At 39.0% G+C, this 19929-nt stretch overlaps 1 protein-coding gene across 1 annotated transcript in view; it reads left to right on the forward strand.

The window, feature by feature from the left end:
- The window catches only part of ANXA5 (annexin A5), a 28369-nt gene extending 8754 nt beyond the window's left edge, over positions 1-19615 (forward strand). The window contains exons 3-13 of the mRNA XM_010952591.3: positions 1892-1976; positions 3239-3333; positions 4484-4597; positions 6927-7017; positions 9503-9582; positions 9917-9973; positions 14850-14943; positions 15875-15970; positions 17509-17567; positions 17765-17887; positions 19101-19615. Of these exons, the coding sequence (XP_010950893.1) occupies positions 1892-1976; positions 3239-3333; positions 4484-4597; positions 6927-7017; positions 9503-9582; positions 9917-9973; positions 14850-14943; positions 15875-15970; positions 17509-17567; positions 17765-17887; positions 19101-19163 (957 nt within the window). The 3' untranslated portion in view covers positions 19164-19615. The remainder of the gene's footprint in view (positions 1-1891; positions 1977-3238; positions 3334-4483; positions 4598-6926; positions 7018-9502; positions 9583-9916; positions 9974-14849; positions 14944-15874; positions 15971-17508; positions 17568-17764; positions 17888-19100) is intronic.
- Positions 19616-19929: the final 314 nt, after the last annotated feature.

A 19929-nucleotide genomic window follows, 5' to 3' on the forward strand; every position in this document is an offset into this window, starting at 1 on the left:
CAAAGTCATAGGCAATTTTCAAGACGTTTGGGGAAGTTTTTCCCATTTCTTTCCCTTCCGCTCTTCCCGTCTCAGTCCCTCCTGTATGTGCTCACGTCACGCTGATGAAATCTCCGTGTATGTATACTCTACCGCACCTGATTATTTACATGCCTGTCATTTTTTCTTGACTTAAGAGGTCATGACTTTTTCCTAATGGTTTGTACAATGCTTGGCATGTGGAAGGCATTCAAAAAAATGGTTGTTGAGTGAATAAATAAACAGACAGGTGAACTAATCATCCAAGTTCTCACATTAAGAAAATCTATGGTATTTATCCATTTTTATGATGATGTTGATGGTGTCTTCATCATCGTTTTGAACTGGTTTTACTAAACAGAGAGAAACTGCAGTTTGACCTGAGAGAAATAACTTTGCTAACTCACACCAATTTTGAAGGGCCATCTTCTTAAATCTTACCAGTTTCTCTCCCAACCTATTGCTCCTTTTAATTATGTTGAACCTTGGGAAAGTGCTAGTACTCAGCCATTCAGTTTCAAGCAGCTCCAGCTTGATAGAACTAATGGCAGGGAGTTTATTGGCCAGTATGCATCTGTGCTTTTTAGGTAGGGTGGAAATGGAGACTAGCCTGGCTGTGGGTGGATTTCTAAGAGTTCTGAGCCCAATTCCAATGTAGGGGGTGGTTTCCGCACACCAACAGGCAATTCTTCTGCACCAGCTGGGTGTCCTGCAGTCCAACTCCATTCTGACACTGTCTACCTGAGATAGTATCAGATCCCACAGTTTAAGGGCTCAGTCCTACAAGACTGCCTCCTTCATCTCCCCCCACATCCATTTCATTCAGATGCCAGTTTCAAGTCCAGATTGTCACCTGTGCTTCTGACTGGCTATAGATTGAAATTTCTAGTGAGCCCATCATTGTATTTGATTGTGCTAGAGTGGCTCACAGAATTCAGAGAAACATTTTACTTACAGGGATCATTGGTTTATTATAAAAGGATGTAACTCAAGAACAGTCAGGTGGGAGAGATGCATAGAGCAAGATATATGGGAAGGGGTGTGGAACTTCCTCTCCATATCTCCATGTGTTCAACAGCCTGGAAGCTCTCCAACCTTTTCTTTTTGGGTTTTTATGGAGGCTTCATTACATAGACATTATTGACTAAATCATTGGTTATTGTGAGTGAAGTCAATTTCCGGGTCCTCTCTCCTCCCTGAGGTGGGGGTGGGGGTATGGGACTGAAAGCTCCAACCCTCTAATCACATGGTTGGTTCCCCTTACAAGCATCCTTAGATGCTTTCCAAAAGTCACTTTAGTAACATAAACTCAGATGTGTTTGAAGGGGGTTTGCTATGAATATTCAAGCTCTTATCATTAGGGAATTCCAAGGGTCTTAGGAGCTCTGTGCCAGAAATGGGGATGAAGACCAAATATGTATTTCTTATTATAATCACAGAATCACATTTTCCCACTTAGTAGAATGAAGAGCTCTGGCTTAGTTTCGTGACCTCCCATGAGATAAGTAGGAGCGAGCACCCCTCCCCACCCCCCTTTCCTAGTTGACCACAGTCTTTTGTTTAGCTCAGGGCCCAGGGAGTGAAAGCTGCTACCAATCAACGCTCTGAGGCTGGGAGATCAAACTGGGAGACACTTCTTCTCTTGTTTGTATACTTTTGGCTGCTATAGCAACACTAAGGTTTTCCTATACGTCGTCTCAAGGCTGACTCTGATGTTGTAATGGTCCAGTTCACGTTTCAGATGGGGTTTCTATATCTTATCAAATGGTAATGTATTTAAAGTCTGAACACGATATAGAGCCAGTGGCTTGCTGTTTATGTGGATTGTCGTATTAGCTGTGCTTGAATGATACCACTGTTTTTCCTGTGCCAGGTTCTCAGAGGCACTGTGACGAGCTTCCCCGGATTTGATGAGCGGGCTGATGCGGAAACTCTTCGGAAGGCCATGAAGGGCCTGGGTAAATTCAGCCTTCTTTTTGTTCTAAAAAAAAAATGTGACTTTTGTTTTTCTGAACAAAAGTCATTCTTTTGTAGTAAAATTACTTTTAGAATATTTTGATTTGAAATGTATGTAGACAGAAAAGTTACCTTAAGATAGCAAAACGATGACTGGCCACCTCCAGTCTTCATTGTCTAGAACCGAACGGGAGTGCAGTTCAGCCTCTGTTTTTTTTAGCTGTTCCACTTTGTCTGTGTGATTGAGTGGCTGATTGAGTAGATAAGTAGACATTCCTGAGAGTGATCAGCTGTGCAGCATTTCTCTCTCATTGCGCAGTCACATAGCAGTTCTGTAGGATTCTTCTCTCCAGCTGTCTTCTCTTTCCTCGCTCTCCTTTCTAGCCACTTAACTCATCATGAGGATTTCCATCTATAACTAACTGATCCCGTTGTCCTCCGGCCCCCTCTGTACTCATGTCCATGTGAAGGGATCCACCTTCCTCAAACTTGGCTCTGACCCCGTCACTCTCCATTTTGAACACTGTGTGAGATTTCCTGTTGTAGCAGGGTTAGGTGCAGCTTTCTGGCCGTGCAAGGCCTTCCCTGTATCGCCTGTGTCCTCTGATCCAGCCATGCCGGCTGATCTGCTGTTCAGGAAAACCCTGTATTTTCCTGCTGCTGACCTTTTCCCCAGTTCTAAAAGCCTGTCTTCCTTCCCTATGTCGTCACTGCCTGTTGCAGTCTTTTCATTCTTCAAGATGGTTTTGGATGTCACCTTCTCCATGAAGCTTTCCCCTGGACTCTGTTCCACCTCCTATCAGCTAAGAGAACCTCCTTTGAACCCTGTTTAGCACCTGGACCTCTCTTGATGCACTTGTCCCATTCTGTCTTACCTCACAGTTATTTGTATTTTTGTATTTTTACCCTAAATTGCCAGTAACTTGAAACCTGGGTCTATATCTTTCTCCCCTCAATTCCCTGTAACACCCAACACACTGTGCCTTGTGAATAGCTGTTATATGAGAAACTTTTAGTTGCAAGAAAAGCTAGATGCACTGTTTCTAAAAAGTCAGGAGGATTTTTGCATTTACTTCACAATGTATGGGGCTAGTATGTATTATTGGAAATGATAACATTTTGTAATTGTTAATTTTAAAGTTTAATAAATTATGTAATAGAATATATTTTGTGAGGTAAGGAATTAATGGAGATCTGGTTACACAGGTTACTGAGAGAGTGGGATGTAGGGGCTGAGATGTAACAGTTCGAACATAAATTGCAGGCACCGATGAGGAGAGCATCCTGACCCTGTTGACATCCCGCAGTAACGCTCAACGCCAGGAAATCGCTGTGGCTTTTAAAACTCTCTTTGGCAGGGTAAGAGCACACTTCATCCCAAGGTCAAATGTGAGAGCAGCTTTATCTTTTAAGACGAGTTTGAAATCTAATATGCTTTCATAAATATCATTTATTTTATGATTCTGACTTTCCTATTCCTCCTTTCTTTTCCAGTCTCTTGGTTACTGGATGTTGGTTTATAATGCTCACCCAACTTATCCTCATGTGATTGTTTTTCCTGGCTTGACAGTCTAGAGGTGCTGGAAGATCCCATGGGGATAACTGCCCTTTCCTTCTGTGCTTCCCACTCAGGACTGTTGTGTTATCTGTTTTCCAGGTGTAAACCTGCATTGCAGTATGTTTTGTTATGACACAGCACCTGCATGTGTCTTGATTCCTTTTGGAGTGGTGTTTTAATAAATGAATTTTTAAATCATTGATTTAAATGCTCTTATTCGATAAATAATTGAAAGTGAAAATTAAATTTTTTACTAAATGAATTAGTACAGACATGAAAAATTTAAATACAGTTTTGTTATTCTGAAAATTTGTGTTTGTTATTTTGAGAAACAAGTGCAAAGAAAGAACAGAAATTATTTTAAGCACAATTCCTAGTTGCCTTTGTGCTGAAACTGAAATGGATAAGAAATACTGCTTTTCTCCATAATTTTACACACAGTTTCCCCATGGCAGCTGTCCCGCAGTAGTCAGGAGCGCAGTAATGAACGTAATCCGTTATGTGCGTGTTAGACTATCATTAGATGTGGAGAGAAAGGAAGACATTGTTTTGTTTAGGTGTGATAGGCCAGATTTTGTCCTTTCTAAAAATGCATTTATGAGTTTTTTTGAGGAAGTTTTTTTTTTAAGATACACGTTTCTCAGAACAGTGTTTTTAAAATAAAAATTTTTAACCTATTTTTAAAGTATTTTTTTAAAACTCTTGAGATAAAGAAAAACATCTCTTAAAAACAGGTACCTTGACACTTCAATGGGTTTGCTTTAGCTTAAGCTTTGGGTCAGATGTCCACAGTACGTTGTTCGGAGCTTCCGCATGTGGTTTAGCTTACTGTCTTCTGCTGGGAGATAGCAAGGTAAAGAATTCATTAGAATAAAGGGCTGTCTCTCATTTTTTAAAAGAATCTCCTTAAATTTATGCCTGGTTAACAAATTTATATTTTTTTTGTGTTAGGACCTTTTGGATGACCTGAAATCAGAACTGACTGGAAAATTTGAAAAATTAATCGTGGCTCTGATGAAACCCTCTCGGCTTTATGATGCCTATGAACTGAAGCATGCTCTTAAGGTAAAAGGAGGAGTGCAAGGAACATTCCTATCATGTATCATATTATTTTGTGTTGGTAATTACTTCATTGTATTTTTTTTTTATATTAAAAAAATGAATTTTTTAGTGAAGGTTTCTTGGAGGACAAAACTGTAGGAGGCAATAAGAAAAAAAGAAGGGAAAAAAAAAAGGTGGGAGAAAATGAATAGAGTGTCATTTAATCTCTTTGTACAGTTAATAATAGTGGGTATTTAAAATTTTAATATATTTGACAGCCTTTTATATTCTATTTTCATGCTCGTTTTCTCATTTTGAGATGTGTTTTTAAAATGTTACAGATTAGATACTTTATCTTTTAGTATAGAGGAGCCTGAGTAGGAAACAATAATATTGTCAATCATTTTAGATTAAAAAAATTAAGCTTCAGAGAGAATTTTGATATAAGATAGATTTTCTTCTTTCTTTTTGATACTTCTAAACACTTTCCTTTTCTGAACCCTTTTCCCTTTCCTTCTTTCCTGTATTTCTAAACACTAAAATGAAATAGCTGGTAAACTTGATATAATTTCACTGTAGCAAATAACTGAATACATATTCCCTTGCCTGGTGTTTGGAATGTTGTATAAATATGACCATGCTGAATCATTTGTTTAGACTTATGGGACGGAATAGTTCAGTCATTAGTAGTTAGGTTTTGAATGGGCAAATTGAAATTTAGCAACAAGGAGGTTAATGTAGCTCAGGTGGCGGGAAGAGGGGCTTTATCAAGTTAGGAACCTTTCTGTGCTTCTTCTCTTCATTTTCCTGCAGAGATTCTTTGGAATGAACAAAATCTTTGGTTATTGGAAATGAGCACTTTTGCAGCCTTCTGAAATGTTAGCAGTAGCTGAAATTCTGCCAGAGCATAAACCTAGTTTTTTCAGTGCTTGATTTTTGGTAAAGAAACAGAAATATAAAGAGAATAAGGCTGTCTTTTAAATTAAGTTCTGCTGTGTCATTGCTTTTGTCTTCTAATTCAGCAGTGTAGATGTGACTTTATAATCAGAAAAAGGAAAACCAGTTAAAATTATTTTTCAAAAATCCAGAAAGCAAGTCACAATTCCTTTATACTGACCCCAAAACTGATTTCCTAATAGCTAAGTGATGCTGTGTTTATTGTTACCTTTGCTGCAGAATTTTCCTGTGGATCTATGGAGAACTTAATTTGGAGACAGGGGTGTTTATATTTTGAGGTGTATATTAAGTATCAGTGCACCTCCAAGTAAATTTATGTAAAGTTTTCATTTTTACTATTTAGCCTTTTTATTTATTTCCTGTTTCATTAAAATGTTTTACTTTTAAAAAAAATTTAGTTCTTATGTTTTTTTCTTGGGGAGGGAGGGTAATTAGGTTTATTTATTTATTTATTTAATGGAGGTACTGGGGATTGGACCCAGGACCTCATGCATGCTAAGCATAGACTCTACCACTGAGCTGCACCCTCCCCCCTAAAATGTTTTACTTTTAAACCATTTAGAATTAAATTGATAAAATTATAAATTTATATATGTTATATGCTATATATATGTATACACATACATACATGCAATAAACATTTTTTTCATTAGACCAAAAAAGGGATAAAATTGTCTTTGGAAAGAAAATTAATTTGACATTTTTTATTTCTACAACTGCTAGAACTCATAGAATAGGAAGTGAATGTTTAAGATTATATTTTCAAATACAATGATGCTACGCTCCATTTTAAAAATTTATGGTTATGTTTCATCTTCAAAATAACATTGCCTATATTGTTGGGCTCTATCATTACAGTAATCAGAAGACCCCACAACTGCCTGTTAGATAACTAAGAGATTTAGGATTAAGCCTTTATCAAACTCTTTGAAATTTATAATTCATAAAAATTGTTTAGGAAGTAAAAGACATCTCACAATCTTTGAATTTCCTAAAGTACCACACTTGACAATATGTGGGGACCTCGGAAAGTAGATGTTCACTTTCATCCTTAGCTTTTTATCTTTCACTCAGGAATAAAACCCTCCATAAAATAAACCCCACAATAAGTGCAGCGTCCACTACCATTCATAGACGGTGCAGTATGTAAACAACAACATGTTGGAAAATAAACAAAGCTGCCTTTTACTTCTGTTGTCCTTCAATATGGATAAAGTAAACACGTTTTCTGTGGAAAGAAAAATAAAGCATCCTTTGTCAAAGTAGGAAAAAAAGTGAATGTTATGTTGGGTAATATTTATATATTTATGCAATTTGGGTAACACCCAGGAAAATCACTTTCTTTTTAATCTTAATTGACGTTTTTTTTTCCTACTAAAAATCAATCTCCAAACAGGGAGCTGGGACAGATGAAAAAGTCCTGACAGAAATTATTGCTTCAAGGACACCTGAAGAACTGAGAGCCATAAAACAAGTTTATGAAGAAGGTACATGTTTTGAATTACATTTCCCTTCATTGCCACTGTCACTTTCATTTCTCTAAAGTGAATGCAGTTCCTTATAGTTACAGGAGGCAGGCCACACATGATTTCCGTATGAATGAATGACTGAATAAGCAACAATTCAAGCTAGTTTTCTCCTTCTGTAGGGAAAAGGGCTGCCTTTTACTATACCTGTAACTATTTTAGTATTTATAAGAAGCTTCTGTTGAGGATGGAATTTATTTTCACATAGGATTTGCAGCTAGCATAGGGATATACAGATTGTCATTCTTCTGCATTAAGTTTAAGATGTAAGTTGTTTTTCTTCCTTAAAAAATTCAATTTTATGTTAGTGGAAGTTATGAGCTGTCTAAAAGGAAAAACCTTGTTCAAGTCAGAGTTGATAATACATGAGTAAATGTATCTCGTTTTAGCTGATGGCAATGCTTGAATACTCTGCATTTTGATTTTTCTTTCTGTTGTCTTTTCTTTTTTATTTCTAATTTTTTTGTGGGTGGGGGGAAGCCTGTATTTCAGTCAGAAGCATATCCTGTGAATGGAGCCAAGAAAATGAAATAGGAAGTAAAGGTGGAGAGTTCTTTTCTCATCGGATTTCATGTAGAAGACTCTCCCTCTCAGCTGACTGAGGAGGATCAGACCTTCCAGATTGTCACCTCCAAGCATAGTGGCTGCAGTGAGGAAAATGGGTCCCTGTCTTGGCATTAGTCTGTTAATCTTAAAAATGACATTGTAACCTAGCCAGTGAGAACAGTGTGAAATTTACCGCAGCTAAATAATTTACCTTTGAAGTGCTGGATCTTTCTTTCCTGCTCCTCTTTTTACACTTGGATAGGTGCCCACCACTAAGGCAGAGGGAATACATGTATCTCAGTTGCAGCTGGTCACCCTTGAGTTTCTAATTTTCAGATATCTCTTTCTGGGGATGTTGACATTGCTGAGTGAGCCTTTGTGCTGCTGGGTGACAAATGGGGTGCCTCAGGTATAATAACTGCTTATGGCCCACCCAGCCAGCTGTGTTATTGTGCACTCGCTGTGTGTCCGGCAGTGTACTGGCTGTCATGAAATGATGCAAAAGATGTACATAACATAGCTCCTGTCCTCGGGAGTTTGCAGTCTATCTAGGGATGACATGACTGAGAAAAACTGCAGTTAAAGGATAGTAAAAGTCAAACACAAAAAATGCAAAATTCATTCAGAGAAGAGAGGTCATCATGGCTTTGGATGTTAGGAGGGGGCTTCACGGTGCGTTCAGACACTGAGCGAGGGCTTCAAGACCAGATGGGTTTTAGGTGGATGACAAAGGCATTTTTGGTCAAGGTGCATCCACTGTCTGCCATGGCACGGAAACCGGACTGAGAAAAGTACGTTGAGGGAGGGTACGTGCATGTCCATTCTGGAGATGAACTGACTAGCGCAGTTAGGCTCTGTTACAGGTGGATTTGTAAGACTGGATTAGAAGTTTGGACTTGACTCAGAGGCTCCTTGATTGTAAGCTCCTGAGTGGGCAGTGGAGTATTGAAGGGATAGTTGAGGGAGTGAGGAGATTTGAATCAAGAGGCTGATTAGGTAGCTGGGTGGTGGGGGAGGTAAGCTTTGCAGGTATGGCTCAGCCTAGGTTGGTGGGAGGTAGGAGGCGCATACATCAGAGAGAGGAGGAATATTTGAAAAGATTTGATGGTTAATTATATATAGGCATTGGAGCAGAGGGAGGAATAAATAATTCCTTCAAAGTCTTGTATTTGGGTAACTGACTGAAATAAATATGTAACTCTTTTGGAACTTTAAAAATAGAAGTTTCAAATAAAGTTTATCTCCTTTCAGATAATGGTGAAATATTTAAATGCCTTAGAGCATTTGATCCTTCAACAGCAGCTGTTTGAAAGTTACAGGGCAGTGCCTGTAACTCTTACAGATCCTGCTTCTCCCCTTTGCTGTGGCTTCACACTGAATGGTGGGAAGGGCATATTTTAAAATAGCTCTGCTGACTCTCAGAGTTAACTTTATTTGTTGCAGAGGAAAAAAATATCTTATTAGGGGAAGCAATGGCCATGCCCCAATGAAAGAAATATTAGAATATTAGATATCAGAATATTAGAGAAATACCTTTGGAGGGGAATCATGTAAAACAGTTGAAAGAAAGCAAAACAAAGTTTAAAATTATGATCGATTGTATTTTAGAGGCTTTCCAGTACCATCATGTGTCTGTAGACTAATAACTACATTGGCTGAGAGCATTTCTAAACGGCTGAGTCATCATTTAAGTTTCAGTCGAGTGCTTTTGGGAGACTTCGTTTTCACCTAGCCACTCACTTAAAGCGTTTGCCTTCAGTCTTTAAAGCCCTTAGAAAAAGATGAACATTTATGCTAATCAAATATTTCTTCCTTTATGTCTCTTCTATTTGATTATTGAGACAGGATGTCTTTCTAGTTGAAAGAAGCTGTAAATAAGTGTGGAATTATTCTGTTGCAGAATATGGCTCAAGCCTGGAAGATGACGTGGTGGGGGATACTTCAGGGTACTACCAGAGGATGTTGGTGGTCCTCCTTCAGGTATTGGGTGGAGACTATTTATGGTTTGATTAAAAAACTCTGAAGCTGGACTGATCTGAATCTAGTTAAGTAAGGTCATTTAAAATTCTTTTAATTATTTCTGGTACTTGCTTGATTCTGGCTTTGTGGTGCCTGTGTTTGTGTTTCAGAATATCTGACCTGAACTCTTCATAGCTAACTCATAGTGTTTTTGTTTGTTTGCTTGTTTGTTTGGATGTCACTTTCCTCTTTTGTTCATAGAATTTAAAATCAAGAGGGTCAGTTTGGTTTTGGACAGTGCTTGTGTGATATTGTAGGACTGATAAGGTCTGATATGGTACTTTATCTCTTGTAGGCTAATAGAGACCCTGATGCTGGAATTGACGAAGCACAGGTTGAACAAGATGCTCAGGTGGGTGAGACTTACTATGTGATGACTTGCTTATGACATATTGAATCATATGTCATTGAATGAAAAAAAGAATCCATGCTTATGCTAATGAAAAATACATATTTATATATTATATATGTAGTATATAATATTATATAATATATAATGGCATCTAAAAATAACTTGGTGGGTCCTTTACAAATCATAAGACCCATGTAGGTCGATTTCTCACATTTTGATATGGCCAAAAAATATTTTATCCCAAAGCTGAAATGAAATAAAATAAATTATATGGATAGTGAGTTCCACCTAGATGTTATTTTTTTCTGTGGTTGTGGAACAGTCACAAAGTAGAGAATTTTACCAGAAAAACAGGTAAATTCTTCTGCCAATGAGCCAGTCAGTCTCTTGGCAGAGAAGGATATAGAAGAAAGAGTAAAGTATTTTAGTGATAAATTGTGATTTATCACATAATAGATGAAGTTAATTGTAGGATTTGAAAATTCCTCCACCTTTCCTCTGGTAGAATTCTAAATAGGATTGTTCTTTTTGTCAGCTGCTCTTTAGTGACTCCCAAATGAAATTTTGTACTGAAATGGCTTTTCAATCCCATTATAGTCTCAGTATGGTTTATAAAGTAATCAAATGTAGGAAACAAGTATTAGGAAATTTGAAACGAGGAACTTGAAAACTGGAGATTGATAATAAAGAAATTACTCGGGTTCCTGCAATCACATATCGTAGTCCTGTCTTTCTGGTCACATGGTTCAAATACAGGAGGTATTGTGGGTTCGGCTCCAGACTATGCAATAAAGTATATATCACAATAAAGTGGATCACATGAAGTTGTTTGGTTTCTCAATGTATATATAAATTAATGTTTACACTTACTGTTTATACTTACAATATTTATATAATTACATCGTTGAAAGGGGAAAAGCCGTATTCTCTCCTCCAACTGACTGTTCTCTCTGAAGAAGCCATTGGGTGTGTGAACTGACTTTGCTAATAGGAGAAAGGAGGGCCTTATTCTTCTTTTCAGGAGGTTGATTTCCTAATGGCTGTGGGATGCCGGCATTTCTTTGTGTAGCTGGAGAGGGAAGAGGCGAGGAAACAGAATGTTTGCTGAGGGCCATCTGCAGTGTTTGATGCTTGCCTCACTATCCCTTAAAAAATGCAAACCTATTGTGTCCCATCCCTGCTTAAAATCTTAAAACCCTTCCGTGGATCTCATTGTCCTCAGGGGAAACCTCAAGTGTGGTTTTTAAGCCTCCTTGTTACCTGTCCCTTGCTTTCTTATGCCTCCAACCTCTCTCTTACTTGCTCTTTCTCCTCCCGCCCCTTCCTCCGCCCACTCGCCTAATTCCTCTTCAAGGGTCTGTCCTCAGATAGGCTGCTTTTCAGGGTGCCCTGCCTGACCCCCCTAGGTGTGTGTCAGGTGCTCCTTACGAGGAGGACTGTAGCATCTCAAGCTTCCTGTCCCAGTGCTGGCCACCTGATACTGAAGCTGCCTGTTCACTTGACACCCACCCAGGGCGCCCTGAGCCGTCAGTTCAGTTAGCCTAGCATATTGGCAGCACTCAGTAAATAACTCAGGAGTGAGTTAGTGTCTAACTCTAAAGTAGAGGGGATCGTTTCAGTTTTTACAGATGAGGAAACGGAGGCTCAGGGATTCAAGAAACAAGCCCATGGTCCCCACTGAGTGGTGGTGGAGCCTGGGGTTCCTGCCTGCACCTGTCCAACCTCAAAGCCCTCTCTCTTTCACTAGATGGCAGGCTCCGTGTTCTTCCCTGTTAGCTCCTTTCTCACTTTCTCTACTGTAAAACCCGTCTATTAAGTATAGATTGGAAGGAAGGAGCTAGCTTAACCCCGCCTTCTTAAGGGGCAGGGCCAAGGCTGCCTGCAGACCCACACTCCCTGCTGTTAGGGGCTTTGCTCATTGCTGAGACCACCTCGGTACTTTCCCAGCATTCATTGTCTGTAGGTCTGGAGGTGACCGTGCTGGTTCTCACATTCCTCCTCTCAGGAGTAGGGGTCATGGTCACAGGGAAAGAAGCCAGCTTTAATAATCTCAGATGACTGTGGTGAGGCCTCCATTAGTGGGCGGTGGGTCGATTTCCCAGCACAACTGGTGGTGTAATGAGATCGCTGCTGCCCTGTGAGCAGGAACAGTACATCTTTATCTCGTTTCCATTGATGTCTCTGCTCGGAGCACTCACTCTGAGAAGCAGTGCTTCTCAGACTTTTCTGTGCAGGTTGTGACTCAGGAGGTCTGGGTGGGATCTGGGATCGTATTTCTGACAGGCTCTCAGGTGACGTCCATGCTGGTCAAGGGACTGCACTTTGAGGTCAGGCTGTGTAAGCATCACTTAGCTCTCCTGCAGGGATGTGACCATCCGGGACCCTGAACGGAAAGCTTTGTACATCTGAAAACTGACTTACAAAGTTACTTTAAAATATCCCTGAAACAGTATCCAGGCTCTCCTTACCTTTTCAGTGACCAGGAACAACACAGCATACAGTCTTTGATTTGTAAAAATGTATTTTTATTAATTAATTCAGCCTGTTGAAAATGATCCTTTCAGCATTATAAAAAGGAACACACCCATTTATACCTTGTAGAAAGAGTACCTGGACTGTTACCACTAATGGGAATTTAAGATTTCTTAATTGAGAGTAACTGAAGGGCCCTTTCGTAAGCTTTTGAATTTTTTTTCTCAACCGATACCTGGCACTAAGAGAATTCCTATTATTTCAAGGATTTGGTAAGCCACAGTGAGTCATTCACCTGAGAATTGAACATTTTGTAGATAACCCACTTTTCTTTTTAACATTTTTAATGTGTTAAACTGATTTTACCTCCTTCCCCACCAAGTCCTTGTTTTGTGCTTTCTCTGGAGGGAAGGTTGAGCTCTTCAAGGAAGTGGGGGAACAGTGTTTATGGAGCACCTACTGTTGGTTACCTGACATTGCTCAGTGAATTCATTATCTAAGTTACAAAATCTCCAGTAATAACTCCATAGAAATACTATTCCTAGTCTGTAGATGAAGGCACTGAGGCTCAAGAAGACATTAAGTAACTCATCTAAGACTCAGTTGAGGACAAGGACCAGGTCTTTTTTGACTCTAAAACCGCTATACTTTGCTTATCAAAGTGTGCTTGGGCTGCACCGTCAGGCCCCCTCTGAGGACGGAGGACGGTGAGGAGGTGTGAGGGCCCCTCATCCAGGGTGGCTCCATGGACGCTAAGCATCCTCATTCAGAAGAAAGGACCCTCAGGTTAAAACAAGACAAAACAAAACTTGTAAATACCGCTCTGCGTGAAGATGCCGTCGTTACTGCTGTGTATGATTTACTTAGTAGTAGTTCCAGAATAGAGACTGATACCAAACATAATCCTTCCAAGAAAATTAAGAGATGGTTAAAAATAGCCATTTCACCAGTTATTCCCGTACGACAGGCTTACCTGCTATACCTACTCGGGGAGATTCCTAGCAATCTAGCACAGTTGATAAGGAAGGAGGGCTTCAGCAGGGCTTGCCGTGTGGTACAGGATGAGCCCCACACCCTCCTAGGTGTTACCGTATGTGTCTATCTTACCTGTATGTAGTGAACGTACTAGAGGTAAGTAACCAGTATCCTCAGAATGTTGGTATTCATAGTAATTTTTATTTTTTCAATGATTTTTCTCTTTTTCACAAAATTTCTCAGTGAACATATTTCATTGTAATTATATGTAAAAAAGTTATTTTAAGATGGGTCTGTAACACTGTGATACAGTTCTAAAGTTTACATACTTTCATGACTTTCACACTAACTCCTTTTCAGTTTGGAATAGCATGCTCACATGACCAGGATTGGTGTTATTTTTCTCACTAAAATAAATTAATTTCCAAATTGAGCGTAAAGATGATTCTCTGGAAATGGAAAAAAAAATAAATCTGTAACACTATATAATAATAATCTATATTCTTAAACATAACGTGATAAGAATTTTGACATCCAAATACGTGTTCTGATCACCTCCTATCCTTATTTGTTTTGCCATTTGTAGGCATAAGGGCAGCTGCAAGTAGCAGTCTCAGCAAATTGCATTCATCTGGTTTTAATAGGTATACTTTTACCTTGAAATGAATAAAGGGTAGTAAAGACATTTTAAAGATTCTTTGAGTTTTAATAAATTATCTATGTCTTAATAAATAGACTCAGATATAATGGTATTTGTGTATGATTTTATTTTTTCAGCAAGTATATGAACACTGGAAAGCATATAGTCTTTTCCATGTGAAAAACTAAATATGAACACTCATACTGTTCAACAAGTATATATTAAGTGCCTGCTGTATGCCAGGAGCTGTGATACACCCACAGCCTTTCAGTTTTATTGTGATCTTTTAGAAATGGGGAAACTTCCTGTAGCTAGCATTGTTTAAATTTCACTTATAATGAGAAAATACAGAGTTTCCTTTTTATCATGTGTTATTGAACAGCTGCAGAGCAAGCAAAACAGAAAAATGCAGACACCTTAGCTCCTGGTTAAATTTTTTCCCTGTAAGTGGATGCATCAACAGTGGGGTAATCAGAGCTTTCCACCAACCACACCATTGCTCCTGAATGACTGGAAGTTATGGTAGACCTTTTGGGAACATTTAACTTGGCCTTATTGCTATGCCTTATCGCTCTGACCCACTAATCTTCTGTGGCACAGTTCAGGGGCAAGGTCCAAAGTCGCCCCAAGCTCAGTGAGGGGAGTTTCAGAGTAGGAAACATTAGAATTGAAAAATAGGAGATGAAGAATCAGGTAAATCAGCATTCAGGGACTAAAACACAAGTGTGATGAAGAACATGGAAATGAGATGGAAGAACAGTTTATTAACTGGGGTTGAAATTTTCACAGGCTTTGTTTCAGGCTGGAGAACTTAAGTGGGGGACGGATGAAGAAAAGTTTATTACCATCTTTGGAACACGGAGTGTGTCTCATTTGAGAAGGGGTGAGTGAAAAAAGTGTGTATGACGCAGGTACTTTGGTAAATTTTTTTTTCTGTATGTAATGGTTAATTTTTAAAGTACAGGAGCCAGTTTGTCAAAATTATCTGATGCATAACAGACGCTTACTGAATGAATCAGTTTTTATATTTCTTTCTTTTGGTGACCTTGAGAAATCTCAATTCTCTTTGCTATTGTAGCTTTCACAAAACTAGACATCTTTAATCTAACTCTCTTCACTGTCATATGATGATTAGGGAGGTGGGCCTCTAGATTGTTACTCTCATAGTCACAAATCACCGAGCTGTAGCTCCCTACAAGAATTTCCTCCTAGATAGTGGTACCTAAGGGCTCATTTCTGGATATTCATCAGTATTTGTGTATCAGGTAGGAATGAGTTCAGTGGCAAGTGACAGAAAACACTATTAATAGTGGCTTTAAAAATTGGGCTTTCTGTAGGTAGGATTCCTTGGCTGATTTGGCAAGACCTGGGCTCTTTTTCTTTTTCTGCTTCACCCCCCTGAGTGCTTTGGTTTTCTTTCTCATGCTCGGTACCTCTTTGTCACAACGTGGCTGCTGTTGCTCCAAGCATATCAACCATTTTTGCCTCAAGAAGAAAAGAAAGGGGTAAACTAATAGCTGTCTGTTGCTTTTAATAAGGAAAGGGAAAGATTACTCAGAATCCTCTCCAACAGATTTATTTACCTTTAGGTCTCATTTAAACTAATAAGGAGGTTCTGGGAAGTGAGTAAACAAAGAATATTTATAATCCATTGTTTAGGGCTTGGCACATTGAGGCTCTGAATAAAATTAGGGTCTCTCAGCAAGGAAAAAGGGGAGATTTGTGTTTGGTAGGAAAGTACCTGGTTAGAGTAAATACCTTGTTTCTGGAAAGTGATTCTTATGTGATTAAGAAATTGCTTTCCTGTTTTCTAGTGTTTGACAAATACATGACTATATCAGGATTTCAAATTGAAGAAACCATTGACCGAGAGACTTCTGGTAATTTGGAGAAATTACTCCTTGCTGTCGGTAAGTAATTTTTTATTGTGTATGATATTTGTGGTGTTAAGAGCTGAAGTATTTGATTCAGTTGAAGCTGTATCTGAAAATAGCTAGCTGTTTCTTCATGAAAAGATCTTACCTTGATATTTGGGTGAAGCATACCCCTAAATTTCCAATTCAAAGTCTGTTTTGATGTTGGAAATACATGATTTTCTAGTTAGTTCATCTAATTCTATGGGAATACTAAGAGAATTGTTTACAAATCATTTAGAAGCTGCATTAAAAATAACACTATTTCACTGTGAACCTGAAATGTCATTGTCTCAGAGGCGTGTAAATGTTATTTCTGACACCTGTGGAATTCTGCTTTTCTTTTGAATATCGTTGTCACAGCTTTGAGGCCGACTGAGAAATTAGAATCTGATTTAGAAAAAGTATCTTTGATAACCGTGGAAAATGTGATGGTGACTGTCTTCCTGATTAAATAGTTTGATGTTTAATTTTAGCTAAATATTCAGAGTAACCTAGAAAAATTGGAGAACTGAGTTTGTGCAGTTTATTGTAGTAGTAGATATTCTTCTAGTCCAGGGAGAATGTAGCTTGTGAGTCGCCTGTGGTCCTGGTCTTCATATGGGTGTGGAGGGAAGCTTTGGCTGCTGTTGTTCCGAGTATTTGGTGTTGAGTTGAAGTTCTTGTGCTCTCTGACTTCTGGAGAATGAGCTAAAAATGTGCGTGAACCAGGACTAACAGTAACCTTTCACTTGAGTCCACTGTTAATGAATTTTAATAGAAAATTTTTAGATATCCCCTTTGTAACTGGAATACGTGTAAAAATTATGGTGTTTTTAGTTTTGGTGGCTGCTTTTCTTAAGCATTGGAAGAAAGAAAATACTGCTTCCCATTCAATGATGTGTTATTTTGGTATATTAAGGAATTCTCATATGATAGTTTCTGAAGCTAAGCAGATTGAGTTCTGAGCAGCCCTAAGGTACTGTCGATTTGTACATTTTCAGGGAAGACACTCTTTTCTGTTACCAGTTTATCTGGGTATTTCTCCCAAAACGTATGAGTCTCACGCCGCCCTGTGTGACTCACGGATGTTAAAGAATACGGAGAGAATACCTGGATTAAGATTACAGGCAGATGTCTAAGGTTTGTCACAGATTAGAGAGAGTAAGTAGCTTGTATTATTTGCTTGAATATATTGAAGTGAAAACTCTGAGGATGTTTGTATAATTCACTGGGGATGAAAAAGGTTGTGGCTTAACAGCCCAGTCTGCCGAAACTGCCATTGCAGAAAGGTGCTCATAGAACAAAGGGGCACTGAAACCCCTGCACCCCGTGTAGCGCTCAGAACTGTGAGGAGAGCTCAAGCCAGGATCTGTGGAGATACTCGGTAGCAAGGAGGTCAGAGCAGCTTGCAAATGAGCAGTTAGTTAGCCTGTGTTCCTTGCATAGTTTTATATAAGTAGAGCTGTAAGCCTGGGGCAGCTTTTGATTTTTAATTACTTCATCTTTTCTCACATCAGAATAGCATGTGACCATTATATTACTTATTTTCTTAGTGAAATCCATTCGAAGTATACCTGCCTACCTCGCAGAAACCCTCTACTATGCTATGAAGGTAAGTGCATACGTTGAGTCTTCTAGTTAATTTATCTCTCTAGCATGTTTTAGATAATAGACATTGAGTTTTTTTCTCCTTAAAATGTGTAGTTCAATTCTGCTAAATTGTTTTACTTTATTGATTCACCCAACTCAGGGGAGTTTGATGATATAATTGACTTTTTTAAACAACGTGCCTCTCTTTCTTTTTTAAAGGGAGCGGGGACAGATGATCATACCCTCATCAGAGTGCTGGTTTCCAGGAGTGAGATTGACCTGTATAACATTAGGAAGGAGTTTAGGAAGAACTTTGCCACCTCTCTTTATTCCATGATTAAGGTAGTAGAACCTTTCCTTAAATTACACTTAGAAATCTACAGCAGACCAGTATGTATCATGCAAGACATGGATGGGAGAACCCAATTATTGTGTTAAGTTTAAAATTTCACTGGTATGATTAGAGCTATGAGTTACAAAGCTTGGCATAATGTTTCCTGGAGTATGGATGATGGCTTCCGAGTGAAAGATTGGCTCTTGGTGAGCTTAGAAGCATTATTTAGTAGTGGTGACAGATGACTCACCAAAACCCAACCCCTTGTCCACGATAATAATGTGTTCTTTCTCTCTTTTATCAGTTCCAGCTGTCTTATCAGTTCTTCCTTTCTTTTCATGTCATGGTCTTTTCTTCCTTCATTGTCTGTTATCACCTTGTCTCTGGTATTGGTTCATAGTTCAGGAAAGAACAAACCAGGTGTTATTAGAAGTAAGTAAAAAGCTTAAGTATTACTTTAATTTTTGTCCATTTAAAAGCAGGGGACACTGTGGCCTATAGTGGAATTTGGCTTAAGACCTTTTGACTTCTTTTTCTCTTCCTTCCTTCCTTTCTCTGTCTCTGTCTCCCCCTCCCTTTCTTTCTTTATATCTTTCTCTCTTTTTCTCTTTGATAAGGGGGAATGTAGGCTGTATGCAAAGCAGTATCTCGGTTGAGCAAGATTTTAACTGTGTGTGTGTGTGTGCTCAGCTGAGCAAGATTTTGTGTGTGTGTGTGTGTGTGAGTATGTGGTGCGTGGTGTGGCTGGGCTGAATGAAAGGCAGAGCTCTTCCATGCATACATCTGTGTATAAGACTAACAGAAGCAAACTGTATCCTGCCCCTCTGTCTCTGACGCAGAGCCATAACAGCCAGGCAGTCCCAGCATTGCTCCTGTAGCCAGATGTGTACTACGTGATGGAAACTTACATCTTGTTTAGAAAGCTTGGCCTTAGCATGGTTGTAAAAGCATCCCTGTTCTCTGTGTTCCTAGAGGGAAGAACATACCCCACTGTCTTAGAACTGTGCTTTTAAGGGGTAAAATTAGGGATAAAGCTAAGCGAAGTCCCATCGGTAGGAAACTGCCTGTATAACATTCCTGATGTGAAAGTCACACGCAGAGAGATTGTCCACTTGGGAGAAAAGTCATATGAATAGTATTTGTTGTCAAATATGTCTTAGTTTCATATTTTCTGTGACTTCTGTGAGTCACGGAGGCTAATGGAGTACATTTGGGTTTTAGGGTGATACATCTGGGGACTACAAGAAAGCCCTCCTGTTGCTGTGTGGAGGTGAAGATGACTGATGAGCGCCGGGGGGCCCTGGCCCGGCCTGCCGTCCTTCAGCACATCTCGCTGCGCTTCTCATCCGCTAGCGCTTGGCGCGTTGCCTTATTCGTCCTAGCATGCTCTGACCAAACGTGTATGCTGTAGAAGAGAGTAGTGGTGCTCCTTTCTGATCTTCCATTAAGATCTTTCTCTTTGACTGTTGTAGTACTGAAGTGTACTTATGTTACTGAGACCAAAGTCTGGATCTTTCATATTTTCCTTTAAGAGATCCGACTGCTTGTAGCTTTTTTTTTTTTAAAGCTTCATTTATATTAAACTGATAACCGTATTACCTTAATCAGAACCTTAGCCTTGGAATTGTGAACTCCTGGAAGTGTTATTAATCAAGTTTGCTACTAAATTAAACCTGAAAAATTATGATGGTTGCATTCAAAAGATTAATGAATAATAAACATTTCCTTCCTCTTAATTATGTGTGGGTGTGTTGAGAAAATTTACTTAATTTACCTGTTTGACAATGATGTCTTTTTTCAAGCTAGTCAACTGACAGTGGTGTCAGTTAACAGATGAATTTATAGTTGGCTTTTGGGTGAAAAGCTTGAAATATAGTACGGAAAAATGAATTTCTTCTGCAGTGTGGAATGAGGGAGAGGTTGAAGGGGGTCTCTGATTATTGGTAGCATGTTTACATGGACATCAATTAAAGCAGGGTTTATGCTAGTTGCTTAGTAGAAAACTGATTTTAAACTTAACCTGAAAATTCAGAGTGCTACTTTTGACTCT

Source organism: Camelus bactrianus, chromosome 2, assembly GCF_048773025.1.
Source record: "Camelus bactrianus isolate YW-2024 breed Bactrian camel chromosome 2, ASM4877302v1, whole genome shotgun sequence".
Taxonomy (NCBI): domain Eukaryota; kingdom Metazoa; phylum Chordata; class Mammalia; order Artiodactyla; family Camelidae; genus Camelus; species Camelus bactrianus.